Genomic DNA, 25655 nt, shown 5'->3' with positions numbered 1-25655 from the left:
TATTTTTTTTTAAATGCAGAGATCTGCTGTCTCAGTTAGTGGGCATTTAAAAATACAGCCATTCAAAGTAGTTTGCGGTATACTACCAATAAAAATTCCTGATAACCTGTGTTTTTTCATCAGTAACTATGCACAATAAAATAAAATCTAGGGATGTAAATGTTGTTTTAAATCTTCAATTTTTATGTCATATCCAGGCCCATGAATAATCCCAAAACATGTGTAAAATCAGAAGGAAGTATCGAAGTAGGAGAGGAAAAGCAGCACATTCATGTGGATGAAAGCCCAAAGAATCTCTTTGTCTGGGTCACTTTTGCGTACTTCTTCTCCGTGGCCCATCTCTTCCTTGCAATGTTCCCTCCCAGGTCCCTTCCCTGAACCTCCTTAGGTTCTGTCCTGTCCCTGCAGAGCAGGGAGAATGGAAGCATGTGGCGTGGAAGTCTGCTGTGGCCTGAAGGGAAGAAAGTGGGCAAGGGCAGCTCGAAGGAGATGGATCTGTTTCTCAGGACCACTAACACAGTGCTGTGAGCCAGAAGGCTCATTGGGCACCATTAACATGGCACAGCCTACATGAATGAGAATGGGACCCAGAAGGGCTCTAGGGGCTAGCTCTCACAGCTGTTGCAATACTTCACTAATTGGAAGGGACCTATTCCTCTCCAGAAAAATGCCTGAGCAAGAGCTCTAAGGCCTAAGGATTATGCTTGCTTGCTCCATCAGCTTTTCAGAGAGAAGCCTACAATTGATAATGATCACTGAAAGTGGCTGTGGCTCACGCCATAAAATGCCTCTGTAATTGTCATCGCTTATTTGCCAATTAAGCATAATTAAATTTAGTTCAGGTCACCTTCAAAAGCCAGAATCCACATAGACTGTTTCAGGATAACAATAGCATTGTCCAATGTTCATTTTCCAGCTCAAGACCACATCTTTTTTCAGAATGCATGTGAACTATTTCCAAAGAATCATAATTGTTGTGTAAGCTTTATTATCTCCATTGAATAGATAAGGAACTGGAGGCCCAAAGCTGTTAAGTACTTGCTTTGCCTCATGGGAGCATCAGATGGAGCACTGTAAAGCCTTGTGTTCACTTGATTCCTCCTACACTCCCAGCTCCAACTTTCAGGGATAAAATCATTTGAAATACAGAATGTTTGTTGCCCACTGGTTAGGTGTATTTGTAAGTGCACTCAATTGTTTGCGGACCAACTCTTGGATGTCATAAAACTCTTGCAACTCAACTCATCTGAAGGTGTCGCCTGCTCAGTGACACTTGTCTTCTCACAACACCTCCCTCTCCCTGCAGCCCGAATCCAGACCCAGGAAGAAAGCACCAAGAAGCTTCCAAACGACAGTGATCTTACCAGCCAGCTGTCCTCAGCGCACTCGGGCACACCCCAAAACAACGGCAACGTGGCCCATTTTGACTCAGGGAGCAGCAAGAGTGGCAGGATAGAGACAGTCGCACAGTCCATGCCCCAGAGCCCCAGGCCAGGGGACAGGGCTCCTAGCTCACCTCTCCCTGGGGTCTCCAAATCCAGGCAAGAGCATGAAACTAACAGGTAAGGCTCCACTGCAGCACAGATTAAAACCTGGAATGTGAGAGATTTGAAGGCCTCAGCAGCTTCAGGAGACCAAGGCCATTAAATTCTAATTCTCCCAGAAGGCATGGGTCAGGAGACTGTGACAGCTGGTACTGAGAAGAAATGGAGGCGGGGTGGGGGTGTCAAAGTTTATCAAACAGGACAAATTTTTCCTTCTAGGTTATCTGCCATTTAACTTGTAAGCAAACCTTCCAGCCAACCTAGGATAAACATTTGTCTAGGCTAAGAAAATAACTTTATTTTTTAGTTCCACACTGGCCATATTATTGGCAAGATCTTCCAAATTTTAGCCCTAGCCTGGTCAAGTTATTGGCAAGACCATTTATGCATTACATGTGGTCAAAGAAAGCAGTAGATCCCTTCCTACCCTCCCCGGAGGTAGGACTCCGGGAAAGATGAAGGGGATAGAACTGCAGTGGCCCAAACTCATATGCAGAATTATATTTGATCTGAATGTAGCACAGCAAAAGCAATATAGATAAAATACAGGGGTTCTCTTTTTTAAAGATAATGACTAAGCTAGCAAAGAACTTGAAGTCTTGTTATATAAGGAGCTGTCTGCATGTCTCTGTGGGGTCTTGACAAGGAGAAAGGGTTCAAACACTCCTTGGGAGGCCACTAGGGGTCAAACTACAGCCACCATACAGATTCAAGCCTTTATCAGGAAGAACTTTTTTTTTTTTTGAGACAAGAGTTTCGCTCTTGTCACCCAGGCTAGAGTGCAGTGGTGCAATCTCGTCCCCCTGCAACCTCCACCTCCCAGGTTCAAGCAATTCTCCTGCCTCAGCCTCCCGAGTAGCTGGGATTACAGGCACCTGCCATCACACCTGGCTATTTTTTTTGTATTTTCAATAGAGACCGGGTTTCACCATGTTGGCCAGGCTGGTTTCAAACTCCTGACCTTAAGTGATCCACCTGCCTTGGCCTCCCAAAGTTCTGGGATTACAAGTGTGAACCACTGTACCTGGCCAGGGAAGAACTGTTTAATATGTACAACTCCCCTCCACCCACCAGTGGAAATTCAGAGAAGTGCTTGAGAAGTCAGACAGCTGCTTAGCAGAAAGGATGAGAAACTGTGTTCCTAACATGTGCTTCACAGACACTAGTCCCACTATGTGCCTCTTGACACAAAGAGGGCTCTGTGATGAAATACACTAGCACAACACCCCTTGCTCTGCACTCTTCATGGAGACTCACGTGTACATCACTGATTTAGGGTTCTGAAAATTCCAGCAGTAAACTGTTTAGCCCAGTCCCCCAAATGTCTCTGTGCACACAATCCACAGAACACCCATTAAACAGTTGGAACCAGCCTCAGTGAAAATGCTCCGAGAACTGCTCACAGCTCAGTCCTCAGGTGTGGGGCTCTGAGACCACCAAGGCCACAGCTACTTAACTGCCCCTGTCTTACAGGTATCTGCATGGTCTGTGTGCAAGCACCAGTGACCTTCACAGGAACAGATCGCGCATACCTATGACATTTACAACGCACATCGAAGATGTACACTCAGAACCTCTTTTCCGAAAAGACTTTCAGCAAATCAACCCTTCTCACCGTGGACCACAGGCCTCGACTTTGCTGGCACAGGGTCCCAGGCCCCACACCCCCAGATACTATGTCATTAATGAACGTGACTCTTACAAGAAAAAACATCTAAATGTCTGGCCAGAAAGACATTTCAAGATAGATGCTTCAGGTGACATTGTGGAGCTGTACCCCAGGAACGTGCGACAATATGCATCCCGGGTCCCCCGCCAGCCTCCCTCCCCACAGCTGAGTGAAGAAGAGGAGGAGACGCCAAGGAGAGATTGGATCAAACGGTCTCTTCCCCCACGCTCCCTGATAGACCTCCGTCGGGCTCCTCATTTTTATATTGGGGAGAGGTCTGAAAGTCAGACCCTGGCTCCCGAGCCCCAGGGGAGGGTGCACTACAAGTCGTGGAATGAAGATTTTGAGGGTCACCTTGAGAGGCCAGCCTGTGTGCCCAAAAAGCCACGATCCCGGAATTTCCGACACCCACAGCCCCCTCTGAAGCCCAGAGGGAAGCCCAGGTTCGAGCCATCCCTCACGGAATCTGACTCCGTGTCGGCAGCATCCAGCAGTGACCAGCAGAACAGCAGCACTGACCAGTACCTGCAGGTCACCCACAGCCAGGGCAGGTTCCCGAGGTCCGTGGACCAGCCCAGCAGGAGGAAGGCCAAGTCAGGGCAGGAGCTGACCGTGGATCTGGATGACTTGATTTGTTCAAATGTCTAGGCTTCCTCCAGTATCCCGTTCCTAGAGGTCAGGCCCCTGTTGGAGTGCTGGGCCAGCACATGGCATCTCCCTTTCTGGAAAACGAGGTGAACACGTGTGTTAGAGACCTGAGGGGCATGGCCAGCGGCTGCTAGCTGAGGCCCTGAGGCTGACAGGGCTACAGATACCTATTTTACAGCTACTGTTAGCCAAATGTATCCGAGTTAGGTGGCACCAAAGTATGTCACCAGCAGTGAATCATCACGGGTCTGCAGCAACCTCAATACCTGCCTCCTCAGAAGAAAGAATTTGGCAGAGGGGCTCAAGACAGAAGGAGAGACTGAGGCAAGTTTAGAGCAGGCATGAAAGTTTACTGAAAAGCTTTAGAGCAGGAATGAAAGAACGTAAAATATACTTAGTAGAGGACCAAGCAGGCGACTTGAGAGATCGAGTGCACTGTTTGACCTTTGACTTGGGGTTTTACACGCTGGCATGCTTCCGGGGTCTTGCGCTACTTCTCCCCACGATTCTTCCCTTTCTTCCCTTGGGGTGGGCTGTCCGCATGCTCAGTAGTGGCCTGCCAGCGCTTGGGAGGGGAGCATGCGCAGTGTGTTTACTAGAGTTGTGCACATGCTCACTCGAGGTTCTTCCCTTACCAGCGGAACGCTCCAGTTTGTCTCTTAGTGCGCATGTTTGAGCCCACTCGCTCAACTCCTGACCTTTTATGGGGAAGCTGCTGATCACCAGTTTCAGATTTTTTCTATCTATTGGGGAGACTGTCGTTCCCTGGTGCCAGCTGTGACCAATTATTATTTTAGAGAGACAATTAACAGCCACCTGACCATCACTGATGGTCGCCTGACATTCCTGGGGGTTGTTTTGAAGAAGGAATGCATGAATTTTACAAGTATAATCAAAGACAACCAAAAATTTTTACTTTTTCCTTCAAAAACTAAGTGTAGTGTAGCTCCCCCGTAGTCTAAGTTAAAGAAGAATACTAACTGCCTGTTTTTCCTTCTGTGCTCAACGAGCCTTATCTGTACTTGCTAGTTACACATTCCTTGACGCTCAGCGAGTTCCTGCTTCACCAGCCTAGCGCAGCTGCAAAGTTACAAGGTTGATGCAGAAACATGGTTTCCCAGGGATGTGGAACATGTAGTATAGATAAATGTAAAAGACTGATCAACTGCCTTTGCTCTCGCTTCTGTGAGTACGCTTCCTGCCTCACGTAACTCCCGGCCACTGACTGCTTAAAAGGTGGCTGCCTTCTTTGTCCAGGGTTCAGACTTTCCTGGACGCTAGTCCTACTGAGCCAGGTGATCACCTTTTAATAAAGACCTTTCCTGAACTCACTCTGTTCAGTGTCTCCCATCTTTGATTGTCTCACAACATTTCGTTGGCAGGAGCCCCCCACTGTCTGCTCATGTCTGACTGGCTACTCACTGTAACACTACCACACATGAGCGGATTGTTTCCGTGGGGCTCTTTGCATCCAGAAGAACATCAGGCCATCATTTCAATGAAACTCAGTGCTTTGCCTCCTTTTGGGTTGACCACAAATCATAAGCAAGCCAGAGATATCTATCTCATCCTGCCTGCTGAAGCCTCACCTGAGATATTGGAATGATACAAGTGAACTGTTTGTATTGCAATGCTGTCTTTCAACAGACAAAAGTCATCTTCTCTAATAAGCACCCCAAATCAGATGGCCATCCTTAAAGATAACACAATGCTTAGTTTGTATGAATAATCAGTTTAGTAATGACAAGAGTAACTAACATTTATTGAGAACTTATTTTACTCTGCTAACTGGGCAGTATATCTGTATTAATGAGTCAGGACACTTAGATTGGAAGTAATCCATGATTTATCCCTAAGGTTTGCTGGTTTGCTTAACTGGGAAGGATGGGAATCAAGCTAGCCTCAGGCCCAACTGGAAACAGGGCATTAAAGCATCCTCAGGAATCTCTTTTCACCTCTCTGCTCTATTTCTATGTTTGTTGACCTCATTTTCTCCTACTGGCAACAGGCTTCCTCCATGTAGTCAATGGAGAAGGAAATCACAGCCACAGAAAATGCCAGGTTTACACCATCCAGCCAATGAGCCCAGAGGGAAGAACAGCGCTGTTCCCCCCACCCCCCAACACCCCCTGCCCCCTGTCCCCTTCACATTATCTTCACCTTTATGGGCTGATGTCCTTGGATCCTTCTACGGGCATTCTGCAGGGTTTGGGCAGCAGTGTGTTCAATCTGCCATGGTTAACCAGGAGCATAACCTGATTCAAATTACCATAACTCTTTTCACTCTAAATTGTGTCTTTTAAACATTTGTCTACTCCACCAGATTGTGTCTTTGGAGCAAGAATGGTGTTGTATTCATTCTGCATCTTCAGTCACTGACACTTATATATTGTATTCGTTTTCTATTACTGCATAACAAATTTAGTAGGCTTAAAAGAATGCAGACTTATCATCTCAGTTTCCATGGATCAGGAGTCCAGGCCCCCTTAGGTGGATCCTGAGTTCAGGGTCTCATCAGGCTATAATCCAGGTGTCTGCCAGAGCTGGCATCCCATTTGAGGTTCAAGGTCCTCTTCCAAGCTCAGGTGATTGTTGGCAGAATTCATTTCTTTGAGGTCCTAAGACAGAGGTCCTCCACCCCTAGAGGCTGCCTGCAATTCCCTGCCACAAGGCCCTCTCCACAACATGGCTGTTTACATCTTCAAAGCCAGAGAGTGTTTCTTCAGCTTTGAATCTCTTTCCTTCCAGGGAAGGCCTGAACCCACTTTTTAAAAGGGCTCATCTGATTAGGTCAGGCCCACCCAGATACTCTCTTTTGATTAACTCAGAGTTAACTGAGTGGAGATCTCATTACATCTTCAAAATCACTTCACTTTTACTATATCTGGGAGTAAAATCTCATCATATACACAAGTGCCAGCATACTCAAAGGAAGAAGATTATATAGGGCATGTATACTAGGGAGCAGCAATCTTGGAGGCCGACCATAGATACTAAACATCTGTTGAATGTGAATGGGTGAACAAATAAATGAAAGAATTGTCCTAATGAATGAATCACAAATGGCCTGGTCACAGGGTTATAGTCTAAGATTTATTACCAATTCTAAACTGAAAGAAAAGTCTGTATAAATACCACCATTTAAAAAGTACACACAGATTAACACCGCTCCTGAAATTTAGGAAAAGGAGTGGACATATTTTCTTTTTTTCTTTTTTTTGAGACGGAGTCTCGCTCTGTCACGCAGGCTGGAGTGCAGTGGCACAATCTCGGCTCACTGCAAGCTCCGCCTCCCGGGTTCACGCCATTCTCCTGCCTCAGCCTCTCCAAGTAGCTGGGACTACAGGCACCCGCCACCACGCCCAGCTAATTTTTTGTATTTTTAGTAGAGACGGGGTTTCACCGTGGTCTCGATCTCCTGACCTCGTGATCCGCCCGCCTCGGCCTCCCAAAGTGCTGGGATTACAAGCGTGAGCCACCGCGCCCGGCCTAAGTGGACATATTTTCAAATATCTTGCCATGACAAATCCAAGAGGTTGCAGTCTGCTTAAGCTTTAATATTCTACAATGCCATGGAAATGGGTCTGCTTAAGACTCAATGTTCTACGATGTCATGGAAATGTGCTTTTGAGATAGAGGTGCTCATGGGAGGTTCATGATGATGGTCCTCTCTTCCAGGTGCTTGGTCTGGGATTGTGGCCTCAAGCTCCCTGGGACATTAAAACATATTTTGGAAAAGGCTGGCCTTTGCTCCAGACACTCGTGGGAGCACTGTTGTCTGTGTGGGAGTGGGGAGGTACTTCTTTAGGACTTGAGGGCAAGCAGGTCCTGAGATATTCCTAAGAAAATTTGAGAGTGGCCAAATACATGCAGGGTTGAAAGTATGGGTATCACTTTCCAATTCACAACACAGCTCACATGCACTCTAGCACTTACTGTTGTGTTAGGTCTTTAATTTAAATAAATTTAAAAGACATAGAATAGTGTAAAGTCTACTGTGACAAGCACCAATATTCCTACTGTGAGGGTCAACAACTGCCAAAATTGGAATTTTATTTCCATTTAGCCATTTACTATTAATAATACAAAAAATATTACCGATACAGTCAAAGCGTACTCTAATCCCTACACAAAATCTCATTCCCTTCACACTAGCAAGAGTTTGGAGTACATCCATTGGTCAATTGTTTATAGTTTTATATGTTGTATGTGTGAATATATATATATAAGCATCCATAAACAATATGTAAGCACATCTTAAGTAAACAGTATTATACTGCATGTATTAATGCACATACTTATATTTTTAGCTCTAGCAAAAAGTAGATCAAACTCATAACTATAGCAAAGTATTTCATCATATGAATAAACTACATAATATTGATCCTTTTTTTTACTGACGGACATTGTAATCATTTCTACTTCTTTGCTGCTGAAAATAATGTTGCACTAAACATCTTTTATATGTCTGTCTTGATGTATCTTCTTGGCACACACATGTGCCAGTGTTTACTTAGAAGTGAATATCCGTCCTCCTAAAAGAGAAATCCCTAGCTCATAAGAGATGAGGATGTTCATTTTCACTAGCAGCTCCTTTATTAGTCCTCAGATGTCTGTGCACACTTCCTCTAGAGCATGAGAGGGCCATTTCCTTATAGCCTCACCAATGCCTGATACTGTCACACTATATCATTTTTGCCAATCTGATGAAAAAATTATACCAACTTATTTAATTTATTTGCATTTTTTGTTATCATCTCTCCCTAAGTCAACTGGCCATTTGCATTTCCTCTTCTGTGAACCAATTGCCTATTCAACAACTTTGTTCATTTTTCTGTAGACATCAACCATCATCGCTGTGAAAAGGAGCTCATAAAGCTCCTGACAAAAGCACCACATGCTAATCAATTATCCCTTTCCCTTCCCTGAACTCTAGCCCTTGTCTAAGTTGCAGCTACAGAAAGCTAAAAACCTACTCTGTCAAAATGCCTTTGCATAACTGTGGTTTCACAACATTGCTTTGTATTTTAGTAACAGTCCATGGGGGTGTACATTTCTGCCTTTGGTCAAACTATTATTGAGGACATGATCCACGGCATTATTAAAATCTCTCCTAAAAACACCTACATAACAAACTCCTCTCAAGTCTCAAAGATCAGACTGTTACATCCATTAAAGAGTGAATTCCTTTTGATAAGGGTAGTTCAGTAAGTATCTTAGTAACCTCAGAATGCTTCCTTTAGTCGCTCCTTTTGTCTCAGAATTCATGAGTGCCAGGAAACTTAGAGCAAAGTTTTCTGCACATCTCTAAAAGACTAACTTCCCTAGCCTAAGGTAGTATTTTCCAGCTACTCTGTGTGTGTGTTTTCCTTCTTTTTAGGGTTTGCAGGTTGTTGTTTTCTTTTATCTTTGCACATTTCACACTTTACACTACATATGCTCATAGGATGTAGCAGACAGCAAAGCATGTGAGTAAACATGTGGCCTCTGGAAATAGAAATCAGATGTTTGCCACAGCTCTGCCACTTCCCAGCTATGTGGCCTTGGATACCCTACATGATCGTCATTTTCTTAACTTGCAAAATGGGAGTAGTAGTCTCTATCTCATGGTGCTGCGGTTTTGTTGTGAAGTTAAATGGCCCAATACAGGTAAAGTGCTTAGGATAGTGGCTAGCAAGAAGTAAGTGCTGAGTAACGATTAGCTGTTGCTGATACAATAAACATACAGACATGCTTACATTTGTAGATTCACATAGTACCTGCCCAAGCTAACTTAGTAAATATGCATGCAATTCTTCATCAGTATCTAAGTGGAAAGCAGATACTGCATTCTATTCAGGGCCTTGTAAGATTGGAGCATGTGGACACTTGGGCCCATCCCCTCTATAGTCTGTCTGGTGGTGGTGTGAGTTAGAAGCTACTGGGCTACCTGCCCCCATATACACCTATTAAAAATTCAACTGGGACTTTGATGAAGTCTGCTGGACAACTGGGTGACTCAGAGGCCTCTCAGGACCTTGTGGGAAGGGCTCTGATCAATGGAATCTCCAGAGCTCAGTCATTCCTCCATCCCCTTCAGCTTCAAACTCCAGCCTCAGACACACTACAAAATAGATTTCTGTCCCAGGCCCCTGGGAACCACTGTGTGGGCAGCTCTCACCTTCCCTCTGTTCCAACCATCTGCTCACTCTGCCCTGTGCCAGCGTCCAGTGATAAAAAAGATGAGTGGTCTGCTTGAAGGCTGCCCTGACCTCACCAATCTCCCACTTCCAGTTTGTCACAGGCCTCGGGGACAGTTTGCTTCTCCAAATATTTTGTATATCCAGACGTTCCCATTTCCTAGGAGCAAAATAGTGCTACTATAGTCCTACAGGGGGTCTGCTCCATCCCCACTTTCCACCATCTGTGCTGGGTTATTTTGATGGCTATATAATATTCTACTAAATGGACGTTCTGTAACTTTGGCTAATATACTGGTAAATAGGTTGCTTCCAGTTGCAAGATTAATTTTATACATCTTTGTGCAGGAAGAGTCACTGGATCAAAGAACAAGTAGAGTAAAATTTTAATATATATTGTTATTCTGTTCCCAGGAGGTGCATACATTTATACTCTCATCCACAGTGTATAACAACTATTTCTCCATACCCTCACCAACACAGGGTATAAACAAACTTCATGTTTGTCCATCAGTAGGTTTAAAAAAAAAGCCTCTCCTTGCTTTAATTTTTAATTCCCTAACAATGAGTGAGGTTCTGCATCTTTTTATAGCTTTGTTAGCCATGTCAATTAATCTTTCCACAAAGTATCTTTCCATGTCTAATGCATTCTTTTTGTCTATGGGGTTGTCTGAAAATTGCTTAATGATTTGTATAAGCCCTTGGTTCGATAAGAAAACTTATGTGTTAAAGTGTGTCCCGATTTTTTTCTCATATGATCTAACTTTTTATGAAATTTTGATGTGCTTAATTTTTTAATGGGGTTAATTTACTAGTCTTTTCTTTTATGGGTCCTAAGAGTATTCACATGCATTACTTTCATTGCTCTTCACAAATGCATAGGGAACATTTATTTGTTTGTTTGTTTTTATTAATTTTTGAGACAGGGTCTTGCTCTGTAGCCCAGGCTGGAGTGCAGTGGTGCGATCACGGTTCACTGCACCCTCTGCCTCCAGGGTTCAAGCGATCCTCCCACTTCAGCCCCCCAAGTAGCTGGGATTACAGCGCTGTGCCACCATGCCCGGCTAATTTTTGTATTTTTAGTAGAGACGGAGTCTCGCCATGCTGCTCAGGCTGGTCTCGAACTCCTAGGTTCAAGTGATCTCCTGCCTCGGCCTCCCAGAGTGCTGGGATTACAGGCGTGAGCCACCAGACCCTGCCAGGAATATTTATGATGTATCCCATTTCACCCTGGAGCAAACAGAAGCTCAAAGAACAACGAGTGAAACTGGGTTTAGATATTGAGCTCCCTAATTCCCCATCCAGGTCTTCTTCACAGCCTGGCTGCCCTTCACCTCTTCCAAAAAGGTCTTTCAGTTGTCATTTTGTTTACACTACTCTTCCAAACATTTATATCGAAAGTTTAAAGGAAACAATAAGTACACAAAAAAGAAAGATAAGAAACAGACCTCAGTATTGACCTTTTCAAGTATTTAGTTGGGGATAGTGCAGAAGAGGGGAAATCGAGGCTGTCCCTGCCATTCACACTGGAAGACGCGACCCTGGCTCACTCCCCGCAGCTCCAGGGCAGCTGGAAGCAGAGAACTCCTATATCTCTAATAAAGCCGGACCTCTCGCAGATGTCAGCGCATTGCATTGACGCCTGGACACCTGCACTAAAGGCCCCTCAGGCACCTCCAACTAAATATGCCCAGAACTGAACTCACCCTATCTCTTCTCCATCTCAGGTAAGCTGCCAGGTGGCCAAGGCTGGGAGTCATGGGGCTTTCTCCTTCTGAACATCCACAATCGGGAGCAGAGACCTTCACCTTCCATCTCCTAAACACTCTACGATGGGTCCTCTTCTCTTCACCCCCACTCCCTGCACCCCTGCCCCACACCTCTCCCACCATTGCACGCGCCCAGTCTCCACGTGCATTTCCTCTCCCACCCTGCAGCAGCCGCCCTAGAATATTACCTCTAACGCAAATCGCACCACCGTCCCGCAGGCTGAAAGCCTCGGTGTACTCAGGACAAGAGTCCACGCTTCTTAAACAGTCGACGTTGTCCCCGACCTGGCCCGGCCCAACGGGTCTCCGTCATTGGCCACCTTAGAGTCCGGGCGCTCCAGAGCCCCTCCCACAGTGGGACAAGAAGGAGGCGGATACGGCTGGACTTTACCCGGCGCGTCCAAGGCGTCCGGGACCCGCCCAGGCGCTGACGCTAACTGGAGAGCCTGGCCCCGCCGTCTCCGGGCTGCCAATCTCCGGGAGGCGGGATCCGTCTGAGGGCCTGGACCAATTCGGGAGCGGGGGCGGGGAAAGAGGCGGGGCCACGAGCTCCACCCAGAGCTCCAGCTTCCAGGCACCCCGGATCCAGCGCCGCCGCTCATAACACCCGCGACCCCGCAGCTAAGCGCAGCTCCCAGCGCAATGGACCCGGCGCTGGCAGCCCAGATGAGCGAGGCTGTGGCCGAAAAGATGCTCCAGTACCGGCGGGACATAGCAGGCTGGAAAATTTGCCGGGAAGGCGTGAGTGAGGAGCTGGGCGGGAAGGGGTCGCGGAGACGGCTTCGTGGAGCCCGGGTCCCCAGAAGCCCCCAAGCCCCTCCTCTCCCCGTTGTTTTCTGCACCCCAATCCCCTGGACCCGATTGAGAGGGATTCCAATGGGGATTGTTTTCTTTAAAAAAAAGATTGGGCCTATTACGTTCACAATGACTTCAGGTGGTAAGTATCTGTTCCTTTCACTCATTGACTTGCCCAAGGTCACCTGGCTGTTGAATGCTGTTTAGGACTGGAACCCGAACACCAGCCTCTAAAGCCTTTACTCTGTTCATTACAGCATGACCCCTCTCTTTGTCGTTGCCAGAGGGTAGCATGGGAGTAGTTTTGCTTGACACTTCTGACTTAACAAGTAGCCCTGGGTTGCTCAAGGAAACAAAATGCCTGGTGGCTTTTAAGATAATTTGAAAACCACCCACGGCTCTTGGAGTCAGCCAGTTAAGATCTTTTTCTTCATCACATTCTGCTGTGGGGACAGCTTTGCCCAAGACTAGTCCCAGCTTTTCCGCGTATGGGTTGCACAGCCTTGGAGAGTCGTATCTCTTGAGGCCTCTTACCCCTCTTCTGTAGAAGAGGAGATTAAGCCAGGTGACCAGAGCCCTTCTAGCTCTAAAATTCTGTGGTTCTGTGCCTTTTGACAGAATGGAGTTTCAGTTTCCTGGAGGCCATCTGTGGAGTTTCCAGGGAACCTGTAAGTGCATGCCTCGTTCAAAGCTTACTAGAGGTGCCGCACCCTTCCTGGTATCTTTATGGGTTTGCCTCCTAAAATATTCAAATCAACCCTATAACCCGTGATCAGTTGTCCTCCAGAAAAGCCTTACTGTTTTTAATGAAATCATTTCCAGCAAACTGTATTCTTGTGAAAGCTTACTGTCCATTTCTGCAGGCCTGAAGGGAGGTGGGGCTAGTAAGTTTCAGCCCCTTCTCTGCAAGCCTGTCCTAAAGATTAGTGACAGACATGGCATGGTCCGCCTTCTAGTCCTTAGATACAATCTCACACAAGTTTGATTGATGCATTGGGGTCAAATTCCTTTTTGTGCTCCAGGTACCGAGGAGAAGGCATTGTATATGGGACACCAGAGGAGGTGTGGGACTGTGTGAAGCCAGCTGTTGGAGGCCTACGAGTGAAGTGGGATGAGAATGTGACCGGTTTTGAAATTATCCAAAGCATCACTGACGTAAGTCTTTCCAAGCATGTTATCTCTAGATAGTGTCTGGGCCCTGCTATAGTAACCCCCTCCCATTTCTTCTGGAAGGGGTCCATGATGCCTTTTGTCAAGGGGGTATGTCCTGCAAGCACAGGCTGCCCACTGCTTGCAGCATTGGAGGCCTGCCTCAGCCCAGTTTCCGGTGGGAAACCTCATGACTCAGAGAGGCAGAGAAGCCCCAAACAGAGTCTCTGCAGGGAGCAAACCTGTTCCTTGTGTGGGGCTGCTGCACTAGGCAACACAGGACTCTCAGCCCCTGGCACCCACTTCCCTGAAGCCTGGGCCAGTAGCAGCCCCATGGACCTGCATGACCCCAGTTACCCTCTGGTACGAGGGTCTTCACGCTTTTTGCTTACATGCTTCCAACAGATTTTTGAGAAATTATGCATCATCCTCACACATCCAGTTGACGTCTATTAATAACATTTAGTTGACAACTAAATTTTCAGAAGTTTCAAAGCATGTCATTTTTGACATGTAAATCTCAGTTTTTGAACAAAGCAATGACATCATTCTTTTAGATGTAGCTAAATAATATATAAATTTTTATTTAAAATACATGAACAAAGTTTTTTAAATAGTCAGAAATTGTATATAACTGTTTTCCTGGAACTCAAATTTCCATTCCACGTAGCCCTCTGAATTTTATCCTAATATAATACATGTTTATTCTTGGAAGTCATCATCTTGCATCATAAATATGCATAGAAATGGAAATTTTTTTAATCATATATTTCCTGTAATCATGAGACTAATTTTTTTTTTTTTTTTGAGACGGAGTCTCGCTCTGTCGCTAGGCTGGAGTGCAGTGGCGTGATCTCAGCTCACTGCAGCCTCTGCCTCCTGGGTTCAAGCGATTCTCCTGTGTCAGCCTCCTGAGTAGCTGGGACTACAGGGGCACGCCACCATGCCCAGCTAATTTTCGTATTTTTGGTAGAGACGGGGTTTCACCATGTTGGCCAGGATGGTCTCGATCTCTTGACCTCGTGATCCCCCCACCTCGGCCCCCCAAAGTGCTGAGATTACAGGTGTAAGCCACCACGCCTGGCCAAGACTAATTGTTTTTTAAAAAATTGGATTGAGGTACGAGTGTAATTCATTAAAATAACATGATTATATTATAAATTCTGATAAAGAAATATTAAACGTGACAAGTAAAACATTTTGTATCTTTAGATGAGATGAATGGGAGCTCTTTTTTCTAATTAACTCATAAGTCCATGAAAAGATACAAACTTTTCAATAGACAACTGCAAAGTAGAGGGGAAGCACAGGCTACTGGTGAGCTCAGGTTTACAAAAAAGTGGAGAATTGCCAAGTGGTAGCTCTTTATCATTTAGTGAAACAATGAAAATGTGGAGAAAGGGCTCTTCCTTGCAGACTGACATTTCTCAGCATGCTTTTGGCAACTCTCAAATATCCTAATGGATGATGGGTAGATAGGTGGATGGATGGATAGGATACAGGGCCATGCCATGAGTTTGTCGCATTTATGACATGTGCTGCTGCTGTCTTCAAAATTTCTTTCCAAAGTCCTCCTCATCTTGGTTTCCAGACACTGTACCTCAGGAATGATGCACTTGGAGGCAGTCATCAGGGGTGGAAGCAGTATAATTTTTTTTTCAAATTTTTCATCACTTCTGCCATTACTGTTACAAAATACCAGAATTTAGAAATGGCAAAATTGCCTTGTTTTTAACACCAAGTTTTGGAATATGCATAAGAAAGGGAAAAACATGAAATTCTAACACGAGTGTGTACTGCCTTGACTACATATTGCCGCCCGCACTCCTAACTGTCCCTTTGCCACCCTGGAGGATTTTACGCACTGGGACAATTCATGATAGGATGATTCTAGATGAATGGGCATACGCTGTGCTTTTCTTCAAGTGGGAAAGGAGACCCTGTGTGCAGGTGCAGCCTGTTCCCAGGCAGGTCATTAGGGGATGAAGGAAACACGGAGTAGTTTCCTGGAAATTTATTCTCATTGCACCCATTGCAAAGTGCTCAAGTGCCCCCACTCATCTCATGCCCATTCAAAGATTAATTTCCTGAGGCCAAGAGTGTCCCTGATTAAAAGTTTTGCAGCAACACATGGTGCCCCAACTCTTAATACCTGAGGGGAAAGACAAAGAGATGGAGACCTTTACCAGCCCCTCTCACCTACCTCGAGACTTCTCTCCAGGACCGTTCCATTCCAGGCCTGGCCTGTACTTCTCCATTGTGACCTCGAGAGAGCCTGGGCCCCACTCTCCTGCAGGATGGGATGAATGGGAGAAAGCCCAGCATCCTTGGTTTATAAAATGAGAGTGTGGACTACTGGGATATGCTGAGATTGAGTGAGGTTCAATGTACTCCCTCCTGGGGCTGGGACTAGGGTAAACCAAAGAGTTGCCCCAGGCACAACATAGGAGGCTGAGCAAGTGCAGGGTCAGCCCTAAAAAAGAGTGGCCTCTCTTCCCTCTCCCTAGCTCTGGCCCTGTTCAAATCCCATCTCCACCATGAACTTCGTGCTGAGTTCCTTAGTCTCTCTAAGTGTCAGTTTCCTCACCTGTAGGAGGGATTAATGATTCCTATTTCTAAAGGTAAGGGACAACTGAGAGCTTTGTCCAGCCGGGCTCTTACTAGGTGCTCAATAAATGGTACCTCTTATGGTCACTTGTGAGACATGACCTCAGCATGGCACTGGTCTGCAGCTAGACAGCTGTGGGCAGCCTGTGTCACAGCCCTCGTCTTACAAACTGGGTGTATTTCCATGACACCCAGTTCCTGGGAAGACTCGCTGTGGATCTTATGCCACCCTACTGTCAGTTCTGGTACCTTTCCCAGACCTTGAGGGATGGGTGGGAGTTGGGAGAAGATGTCTGGCCAGCAGTCACAGCTGCGTGCTTCTTTGGTTTGGCAGACCCTGTGTGTAAGCAGAACCTCCACCCCCTCTGCTGCCATGAAGCTCATTTCTCCCAGAGATTTTGTGGACTTGGTGCTAGTCAAGAGATACGAGGATGGGACCATCAGTTCCAACGGTGAGTGATGCCCGGAGGAGCTGCCACGCCTTCCTGCGATGCTGAGCTTTCTCTTCTGCACCCCACAGTTCCTTAAGGAAAGCCAAGCAACCAGAAATCACCAGAAACTCACACTCTGAGTCACCTACCTCGTCTGGTTGGGTTTGGGGGATTCAGGGCCATCGGGGTCTAAGGCAAGACTGTCCACATGCCAGTAATTCTATGTTCAAGTCACGGTTTTGCCAGTGCCCCCCCCGCCTTTTTTTTTCTGCCGAAGCTCATGGTCTGTGCTGTAGACATGTGGGTTAGTTGGGTGGCAAAAAACTTGTGTGCAAAATCTATGGCCGTGTCTTCTTGAGGGTTTGGATGCTGTCCACTCCCTTAATGCCCAGTGAGGAGCAGGTCTCCTGCCTCTGCAGCCCCTGCCATTCCTCCAATTCTACGTGGGAGAGTTAGAGGCATCCATGCCTCTCCTGGCTGAGATTTGAGAGAGGCACCTGCCTCCTCCACTCCCAAACCTTGTGTTCTAGAATGTTCTTTTCTCTGATATTCTTGACAAGCTTGGGAAAGCTATGTGCATGTTTATGCATGAATGTGGATGAGTGAGTGTGTGTGAGTGCAAGTGTGTGTGTGCATGTGTGTGAGTTTGTGTACATGCATGTGAGAGTGTATTTATATGTGTGAGTGTAAGGGGCAGTAGGGTGGGAGTAGGGGGAACTCGCGCCAAGAGGCAGTAGTCCCTCATGGACTCCAGGGCTGCAGGTAGTCCGGTCTGTGTGCTCTATGGCACGCCAGTGGCAGTGGCCTGACCATCTGAAGTTGTAACTCACTGACATTCTGCACTGTCTTTCAGCAACCCATGTGGAACATCCGTTATGTCCCCCGAAGCCAGGTTTTGTGAGAGGATTTAACCATCCTTGTGGTTGCTTCTGTGAACCTCTTCCAGGGTAAGAATAATTTCCTGCATTGAGGTACATGGCTCAGACCTAACTGTGACTTCTCTGTGGACCTTCTGCGAGAAGGGGCACTTCGACTATGATTCAAAAGAAGAAAAATGCCTTACAGCTCTTTAGATTGTGATGATACAAAATACTTTCACACACATCTGCATAAGCAGAACCTCCTGAGAGTACCTGGCACATGGGAAAGAATTGAGGGGAGGCGTTACTCTTATTTTTGATGGAGGAAATTTTCCCTAGCCTCCAGGTTAAGCAAATGTCATGGTCCATTTAGCAAATGAGGAAACTGAGGTTTGGGGAGGTTCAGTGATGTGTCCTGACTCAAAGGCTAGGAGGTTGGCAGGGCAGGGTCTGTGCTCCGAGTCCTCCCTGAATACCCTCCGCCAGGCAGGAGCAGCTTTGAGGATAGCAGTCCCCACCCCACATTTCACTCAGTGATCATTTCTCCTCGGCAAGGAATGTGGCGGAACTCAGGCCTAAAGGGCAGTTCTGAGACCACACTGTAAGTCAGCTTCAGAATTGACCCCGGGGACTCTCTGTTCCCATTTTGCCACAGGTCATGGCCGGGCTCTTGCCAGGAAATTTCTGTGTAATGAATTACCTGAAGGTCCCTTGTTTATCCCGGGAATCATGCAAGTTGACAGCGAAAGAAACCGCCTTGCAGGTGTGTCCCGGTGTTCCCTGCAGTCTCCATACAGACACCTGGAGGGAAGGGGTCTGTGCTTCTACCACATTGTCCCAGGAGGTGGGCCTCGGTGTCATGGGATTATACCAAGCCCAGACCTAGCACCTTTATGTTACCCTCTTTGCTAAGCTGGCTTTTCAGACATCATGTGAAGACTTTTCTTAGATGTAACAAAATTTTGAGTTTGAAAATAGGACAGCTGTGCTCTACCACACACAAACATACACACCTGCACTCAGTTTCAGTTCTCCCAATATATAGGTGCCCTGGATCCCCTGGCCTGGGCTCATTTCCTTGTCCTTTCCCACCTGGTAGTCAGATGCTAAGACTCACCTTTCAATGGTGCCGGGTCTGACAGAGAAGAATTTTCGGAATAAGAGGCAGAGTCCTTTCTTCTGAGGGGCTGAATCCCATTGCTGTCTTCTTTTTGGTGGAATGCACAATATAATGGGTAGCGTCATGCCCTCATGCCAGGTAGTAAAGGTATCACATGGATTTTTTTTTTTTTTTTTTTTTTTTTGAGACGGAGTTTGGCTGTCACCCAGGCTGGAGTACAGGGGTGCAATCTTGGCTCACTGCAACCTCTGCCTCCCAGGCTCAAGTGATTCTCCTGCCTCAACCTCCCGAGTAGCTGGGATTACAGGTGTCTGCCACCATGCCTGGCTAATTTTTGCATTTTTAGTAGCGCTGGGGTTTCACCATGTTGTCCAGGCTGGTCTCGAACTCCTGACCTCAAATGATCCCCCTGTCTTGGCCGCCCAAAGTGCTGTAATTACAGGCATGAGTCACCACACCTGGCCCGATTGCCTGGATTTTGCTGATAGGATGGTTGGGGTCCCACAAAACCCTGCCCATATGATGGTTTTAACTCAGGTGTTGACTCTTCCAACTCCTCTCCACTTGATTAAAAACATCATGTGTTCTCAGTAAAGCTTTCTTCCAAAGCCTGCTGTGTGCAGTTAACCTCATGAGGCTGTGGATCTGAAATCTCTGACAATGATTATTCTCTTATTATTCTGTGAAGATAGGCCTATTCTGGACACTAGATTCAGCAGACAATAATAGCAGTAGCAGCAGCAGCAGCAGCAAACATTTATACAGCACTACTGTGTGTCAGCCACTATTCTAAGCACTTTACATAAATTAACTATTTTTATAACAACCCTAAGGCACTGTTGTGATCCTCATTTTTAAGATAAGAATGGTGGGTGCACAGAGAGGCTTAGTAACTTACCCAAGGTCACATAGCCAGCAAGTAAGAGAAAGCCACAGTCTCATTCTGGCCATCTGGCTCCAGAATCTGGGCTCTTAACCCAGATATTGATGTCTCAAAACAGCTAGAGTGTCTGCCCTCTTAGAACTTAGATTCCAATGAAGGCAGAAGGAGACAGACAAAACACAAATGTAAGTAGTTCTATCTCGTGGATGCTCTAGTAAGTATCAGATGTTAAGTGCCTTGGGGAAAACTAAACCCAGATAAAGGTGCCAGGGAAAGGTGTGAGTGGGTCATCTAGGGGGTTTCCCTAATAAGACATTTGAGCAAGGCACAAATGCAGGGAGCCTTGGGCATGTTGGTGGAGCGAGCTTTCTGGCAGGGGGACGAGCAGATGCAAAGTCCCAGAAGTGGGAGCAGGAGCCGGAGCAAGAGCGGGGCCTTTGAGGAACAGCACAGAGGGAGGTGTTGTTTTAGCAAGAGGAGAGGCTAGGACATTCGGCCCATGAGGTAGCCGGGGCCGCAGCCTGTTGGGGACTTTCCTCTGAATAAAATGGGAAGCCACTGGGGAGTCCTGAGCAGGACATGCTCTGACTTTTGTCTTAACTGCTGTGATGCCCTGCTTCCCCAAAGAGGGTGAACTCCAGGGGACAGGGACTTCCTTCCATCTCAAAGCCTTAGCGTCATCTGCCCACCACCCTCTCCCTCACCCACCAAACCCTGCCCATCCCGCCTTTGCTAGGGCCTTCTCTCTCCTCTTGCTGTCTTGAGCAAGAGGCTGTGAGCAAGAGGGCAAGAGGACTCATCGGGGGTGAGGTGGCGTTGAGGCCAGAGGTGGTGGTGGTTGAGCTCCAAGTGGTGCGGGGGGCGGGGGAAAGGTGTTCTCAAGGTGGAGGAGCCTGTATCTGTGGTCGAGGCAGCATTACAGTATCATTTCTGGAGCACTTGCTCTGTGCACAGGAAGGATGCTAAGTGTGCTTCATGCCTACTGTCATTAAATCCTTTTAGCAACCGTAGTGGATGCCTTCATCCCAGCCTTTTCTGAGGGGAGACTGGGTGAACTACAACTCCTCTGTGCCCCCTTTTGCCCTTTCTGTTGTTGTCACATAATGGTGTATGTGCAAGAGCTACCACTCACCAAGGCCACTGTGACGAAGAGAGTTTGTCCCATCCCACATGGCCTCTCACATGTTCCACCCACCACAAAGCCCAGTCCTCACCCAGAGGGAAACATGATCACGGAGTCTCATTTCTCACTCACCTGTTCATGTTTCCAAAGAGGATGCTGCTGAGAGGTGATGGGGGCCAGAGGAAGCCCATTGGGAGGAGGAGCAGGAGGAGAGAGAAGGCCCTAGCAAAGGCGGGAGGGGCAGGGGTTGGTGGGTGAGGGAAAGGTGGAGTGCAGATGATGCTAAGGCTTTGAGATGGAAGGAAGTCTCTGTCCCCTGGAGTTCACCCTCTTTGGGGAAGCAGGGCACAAGCACAGGAGAAAAGCCACAGCCCAGAGGAGCACATGCTCTCCCACCTTGTGGATCTGCTGGCCCCATCCTGCTCCATGCCCCAGTTGTCCTTCTGTATGACTTGGGGAGTGAGATTCTTTTTTTTTTTTTTTTTTCTTTTTGAGGTGGAGTTTTGCTCTTGTCCCTCAGGCTGGAGTGCAATGGTATAATCTCGGCTCACTGCAACCTCCGCCTCCCAGGTTCAAGCGATTCTCCTGCCTCAGCCTCTCAAGTAGCTGGGATTACAGGCACCTGCCACTATGCCCAGCTAATTTTTGTATGTTTAGTAGAGATGGGGTTTCACCATGTTGTCCAGATGGGTCTCGAACTCCTGACCTCAGGTGATCCACCTGCCTCGACCTCTCAAAAGTGCTGGGATTACAGGCGTGAGCCACCGTGCTTGGCCGTGGGGAGTGGGATTCTAAAAGGTCTCCAGTTCCAAACCTGTAGCCTGCATGATGTCAGGAAACATCTGATGGGCAGGCATAGTGCTACCTGGGGTTCCTGGTGAGGCTGAGGCTGTGGACAGTTGCATTCAAGTAAAATGCCAAATGCACTCCGCAAAGCCCATACCACCTTTGTTGTCCTGGCCATTGAGAAGTTTGTCACAGTGAAGATCGCTTCATGTCCCTACCAAGTTGTGTTCCATCTCCACACCGTGTGCCCCTTTAATTCTGGACTTCCAGTCAGCATCTGTGCCACCTGCCGTCCTCTGAGCTTCTGCCACCCCCTGGCCAAAATCCCTTCATAGGTGCTCAAATTATTCGCCAGTTCTCTAAATAGCAGTTCGCAAAATTTTGGCGTAGGCTTTATTATACCCTTACATATATTTGAGGGCTTCACAGGGCCTTTGTTCATGGGGGTTATAGCTATCATTATTTGATGTATTTGAAATTGTAACTGGGAAATTTGAGAAATGTTAAAAATATTTTAACATAAAAATGCACTGCATGTTAACATAGATAACATTTTTATTTTAAAAAACTGTATTTTTTTAAAACAAAAAATACTGTGAAAAGAGTGGCATTGTTTTTACATTTTTGCCCATCTCTTTCATGCCAGGCTTAACAGAAACTCATACCTGCTTGTGCATGCGGTCTGTTGCAATATCACATATCATGTAACCTCTGGAAAACCCCACCGTATGCATGTGAGAGAAGGCAAATCACGTGTTAGTGTTGTCATGAAAATAGTGTTAACTTTGCAAACCCCTTGAAAGGGTCCCAGGAGCCCCCAGGAGGTTGCAGACCCTAAGTAGTGAAGGGCAGCATCTCTTCGTTCCTCTCAGGGCCTGGCACAAAGTGAGTTCTCCTAAAGCATTTGCCGCGTGAATCGGGCAGCAGGGTACTGGCTTTTGGGGCTGGCAGTAGGGACTTCTCCCTCCCTGGAGGCCTGGAGAGGCTGTGGAATGCATCCCAACAGGATGGGTTTCCATCCTGAAAATGAGCAGGTCCAGAGAGGACCCCTGGGTGGAGGGCACAGCGAGGGATGAGACGCGATCACTGCATCATGGCCATTTCCACTGGGCTGGGCTCTGCTCACCTACCTGGCGCTCGTCCCCAGCACCTCTGCTGCAGATCATAACACAGCTCTGCTGTTGTCTTCACAGGGAACCCACCAAGACCAACCTGGTCACATTCTTCCATACCGACCTCAGCGGTTACCTCCCACAGAACGTGGTGGACTCCTTCTTCCCCCGCAGTATGACCCGGTTTTATGCCAACCTTCAGAAAGCAGTGAAGCAATTCCATGAGTAATGCTATCGTTACTTCTTGGCAAAGAACTCCTGTGACTCATCGAGGAGCTCCAGCTGTTGGGACACCAAGGAGCCTGGGAGCACGCAGAGGCCTGTGTTCACTCTTCGGAACAAGCTGATGGACTGCACATCTCTGAGAATGCCAGCCAGAGGCGGCAGCCCACCCTTCCTGCCTCCTGCCCCACTCAGGGTTGGCGTGTGATGAGCCATTCATGTGCTCCAAACTCCATCTGCCTGTTACCCAAACACGCCTCTCCTGGCAGGGTAGACCCAGGCCTCTAACCATCTGACAGGGACTCGGCCTGGACACCATGCGATGCACTCTGGCCCCAGGCCTTTATGTGCCCATCACTCTCAGAGACCACGTTTCCCTGACTGTCATAGAAAATCATCATCGCCACTGAAAACCAGGCCCTGTTGCCTTTTAAGCGTGTACAGCCCCCTCAGTCCTGTGCTGCAGACCCCCAAATATATTTTTCTGATATAGACCTTGTATATGGCTTTAATGCTGCAAAATATTTTTTTTTTCCTTCAAAAAGGTGTCAACTTGGAAAATAATGGTTTAAAAACAGGATAAGCATTAAGGAAAAACACTTTCAATGTATCTTCCATTTGATGAATTTGTTTTTCTCTCTTTATCCCCTCAAGGTGGACTTTCATGTCCTTGGTGAAACCAGGCAGTGTGAATCTGTTCCAGCCCAAATCTGCAGCATTAGGGGTGAGTTCTTGGAAGTGATTCTGAACTGAGCATGCACTCACGTCTGCATGGGGAACTCCGGGGGGAAGAGCCTTCTTTTTCTTTCCCTTGGGCATTTGCCTTTCCTTGTCCTCTTACTGAGGCGGAGGCAGGAGGTCCCTGTCTTCCAGGCCCTGGCCAGGCCATCCTGCCATCAGGAAAGATGGACGAGCAAGCCTCCGTCTAGCAGCCCTGGCTGGAATCCCACCTCTAGATCCTGCATCTATGCCCAGATAACCTGGGACGGATAACCTCTGTCCCAATCACTTGCTTTGCCTGGTCTCTCAAGGAGTCTCTTGGTACCCCAGGCCCACGGCCAGCTCCATGCTCATCCCTGTCCCCACCTTCCAGTCTTGATGAAAACCCATCTTCTCTTTCATCCCTTGGCTGCTTGATAAGACTTAAAACAATTCCCTGATTTTAGGGAAGGCCACTGCGTGCACAGATGGTGAGTTTGTGCAGGAAAGGAATGTGCCCTCCACATCACGTGGACTCCTTGCCCAGCCTGGGTCATGGGGAGGGAGTGTTGAATTGAATCACATCTTTCGTTGGTAGATTATGTTCATCTTCAATGTTTCTATTAAGTCTAAAAAGTGGATACAAATGGTGCCTCCAAGTTCTTGTCTAATTGCTTGTCTACTGCTTGACAAAATCCAGAATGGAATGGGCCAATTTAACCAGCAGGACAGAAACTGCTCTAAGCCCATTATTCCTTGGGATGAATAGAACAGTGAGCTGAACGCCTGCTCTAATGAAGCCACTAAAGGGGTTTACAGGAAGGTTAGGAGCCCAGCTGGGTTTTGAGTCCACTGCTGGGAAACAGATTCTTCACTTCCTGTGGACCCTAGAGAAGCCATCAGATTACATTAACGTGGCTCCACTGATGATGGCCTGAGAATTCCTACTTTTTGTGTTTCATCTGTGTCCTTGCCAGGTCTTCCCCCACATCCTTACTTCACAGGATCAGGGGCTGAGAAGAGGCCAATACTCTGGCCCAGGCCTGGTCAAGGGATGCTGGTTGTTGCTGATGCAAAGTCACATTGCCTGGTCCGAGCTTGGCAATCAGGCATCCAGAGATGGCCAAACCAAATATCCCTTTGGCCAGGCACTCAGGCATTCCCTATAATGTTGTGCACTTAAAGCATCTTGGGCTGATAGTCTCTACCGAATCACAGCAGAAAGGACTCAATCTGCTGCATCACTCATCAGCTGGATAAGCCATTCACTGTACACAGTGTTTGCCCTCATATCAATACATTGGCACAGAACCATACACTGCAGAAGCTGCTGTGATCACTAAAGGCAACGTCCGTTTAGCCCTGAGCACAGTGCTTGGCGTGTGGTAGGTAAGTAGTAGCAATTTTATTTGATACCCTCATATACACGCTGGTTCCTTCTATCGGCACACCTGCCCACGCTTTGAGCTTGGTGCTTCACCTGTACTCCTCTGTTTACTGGCTCTACCACCCTTCCCTAGGATTACTTCTCCAACCAAAAACTTTTGCAAATGTTCCATGTGACAAACTGTATTTTTCATAAATGGCCCCAGCAATATTTCCTCTCCCCTTAAACCCAGGCAGGTTTGTGTCAGCTGTAACTGATGGAGTATAGTGGAGGTGATGCCATGCAACTTCCAAGGCAAAGGTATAAACAAAACAAGATGCAGCTTCTGCATGGCTCTTGCACTCCTGGGATGCTCATCCTGGGATTCCAGACACCATGTTGTGAGGAGGCCCAGGCCACAAGGAGAGGCCACCTATAAGCATTCAGGCCAGCAGCCCCAGGTGAGTTCCCAGCCAACATCAATGGCCAGATGTATGAGTGAATGATCTCACATGGTCCCAGCCTTTGCATGACTTTGAATGACTCCAGCTGATGCCAAGTGGAACAGAGATGAGCTGCCCATTGCAATCTCTGCCCACATTGCAGATTCATGAGAAAAATAAATGTCACTGTTTGGGGGTGAATCATGACACAGTTACAGTACTTGAAACATTTTGCAAAGCCAGGCATGAA

The 25655-nt window shown here is 47.2% G+C and overlaps 2 protein-coding genes and 1 long non-coding RNA gene across 5 annotated transcripts in view; 2 read left to right on the top strand and 1 right to left on the bottom strand.

Annotated features, from left to right (window-relative positions):
- Positions 1-5192, top strand: part of TMC3 (transmembrane channel like 3) — a 44024-nt gene extending 38832 nt beyond the window's left edge. The window contains exons 21-22 of the mRNA XM_030814911.1: positions 1307-1562; positions 3018-5192. Of these exons, the coding sequence (XP_030670771.1) occupies positions 1307-1562; positions 3018-3861 (1100 nt within the window). The 3' untranslated portion in view covers positions 3862-5192. The remainder of the gene's footprint in view (positions 1-1306; positions 1563-3017) is intronic.
- The window catches only part of LOC105739897, an 84150-nt gene extending 71930 nt beyond the window's left edge, over positions 1-12220 (bottom strand). For all 3 annotated transcript variants that reach the window (XR_004030579.1, XR_004030580.1, XR_004030578.1), the window contains exons 1-2: positions 11998-12220; positions 3739-3935 (exon numbers count right to left, since the gene is read on the bottom strand). This is a non-coding gene — a long non-coding RNA (uncharacterized LOC105739897). The remainder of the gene's footprint in view (positions 1-3738; positions 3936-11997) is intronic.
- A 176-nt stretch (positions 12221-12396) lies between these two features.
- Positions 12397-23487, top strand: STARD5 (StAR related lipid transfer domain containing 5). Its single transcript, XM_003281012.4, has 6 exons — positions 12397-12550; positions 13223-13272; positions 13627-13759; positions 16695-16812; positions 17645-17738; positions 22757-23487. Exons 1-6 carry the CDS (start codon positions 12452-12454, stop codon positions 22902-22904), a joined length of 642 nt encoding a protein of 213 aa, XP_003281060.1. The 5' UTR covers positions 12397-12451; the 3' UTR covers positions 22905-23487.
- The last annotated feature ends 2168 nt before the right edge of the window (positions 23488-25655 follow it).

The sequence above is a fragment of the Nomascus leucogenys genome, chromosome 6 (genome assembly GCF_006542625.1).
Source record: "Nomascus leucogenys isolate Asia chromosome 6, Asia_NLE_v1, whole genome shotgun sequence".
Taxonomy (NCBI): domain Eukaryota; kingdom Metazoa; phylum Chordata; class Mammalia; order Primates; family Hylobatidae; genus Nomascus; species Nomascus leucogenys.
Note: the sequence above shows the minus strand (reverse complement) of the source record. Positions and strands in the feature narration are given on the sequence as shown.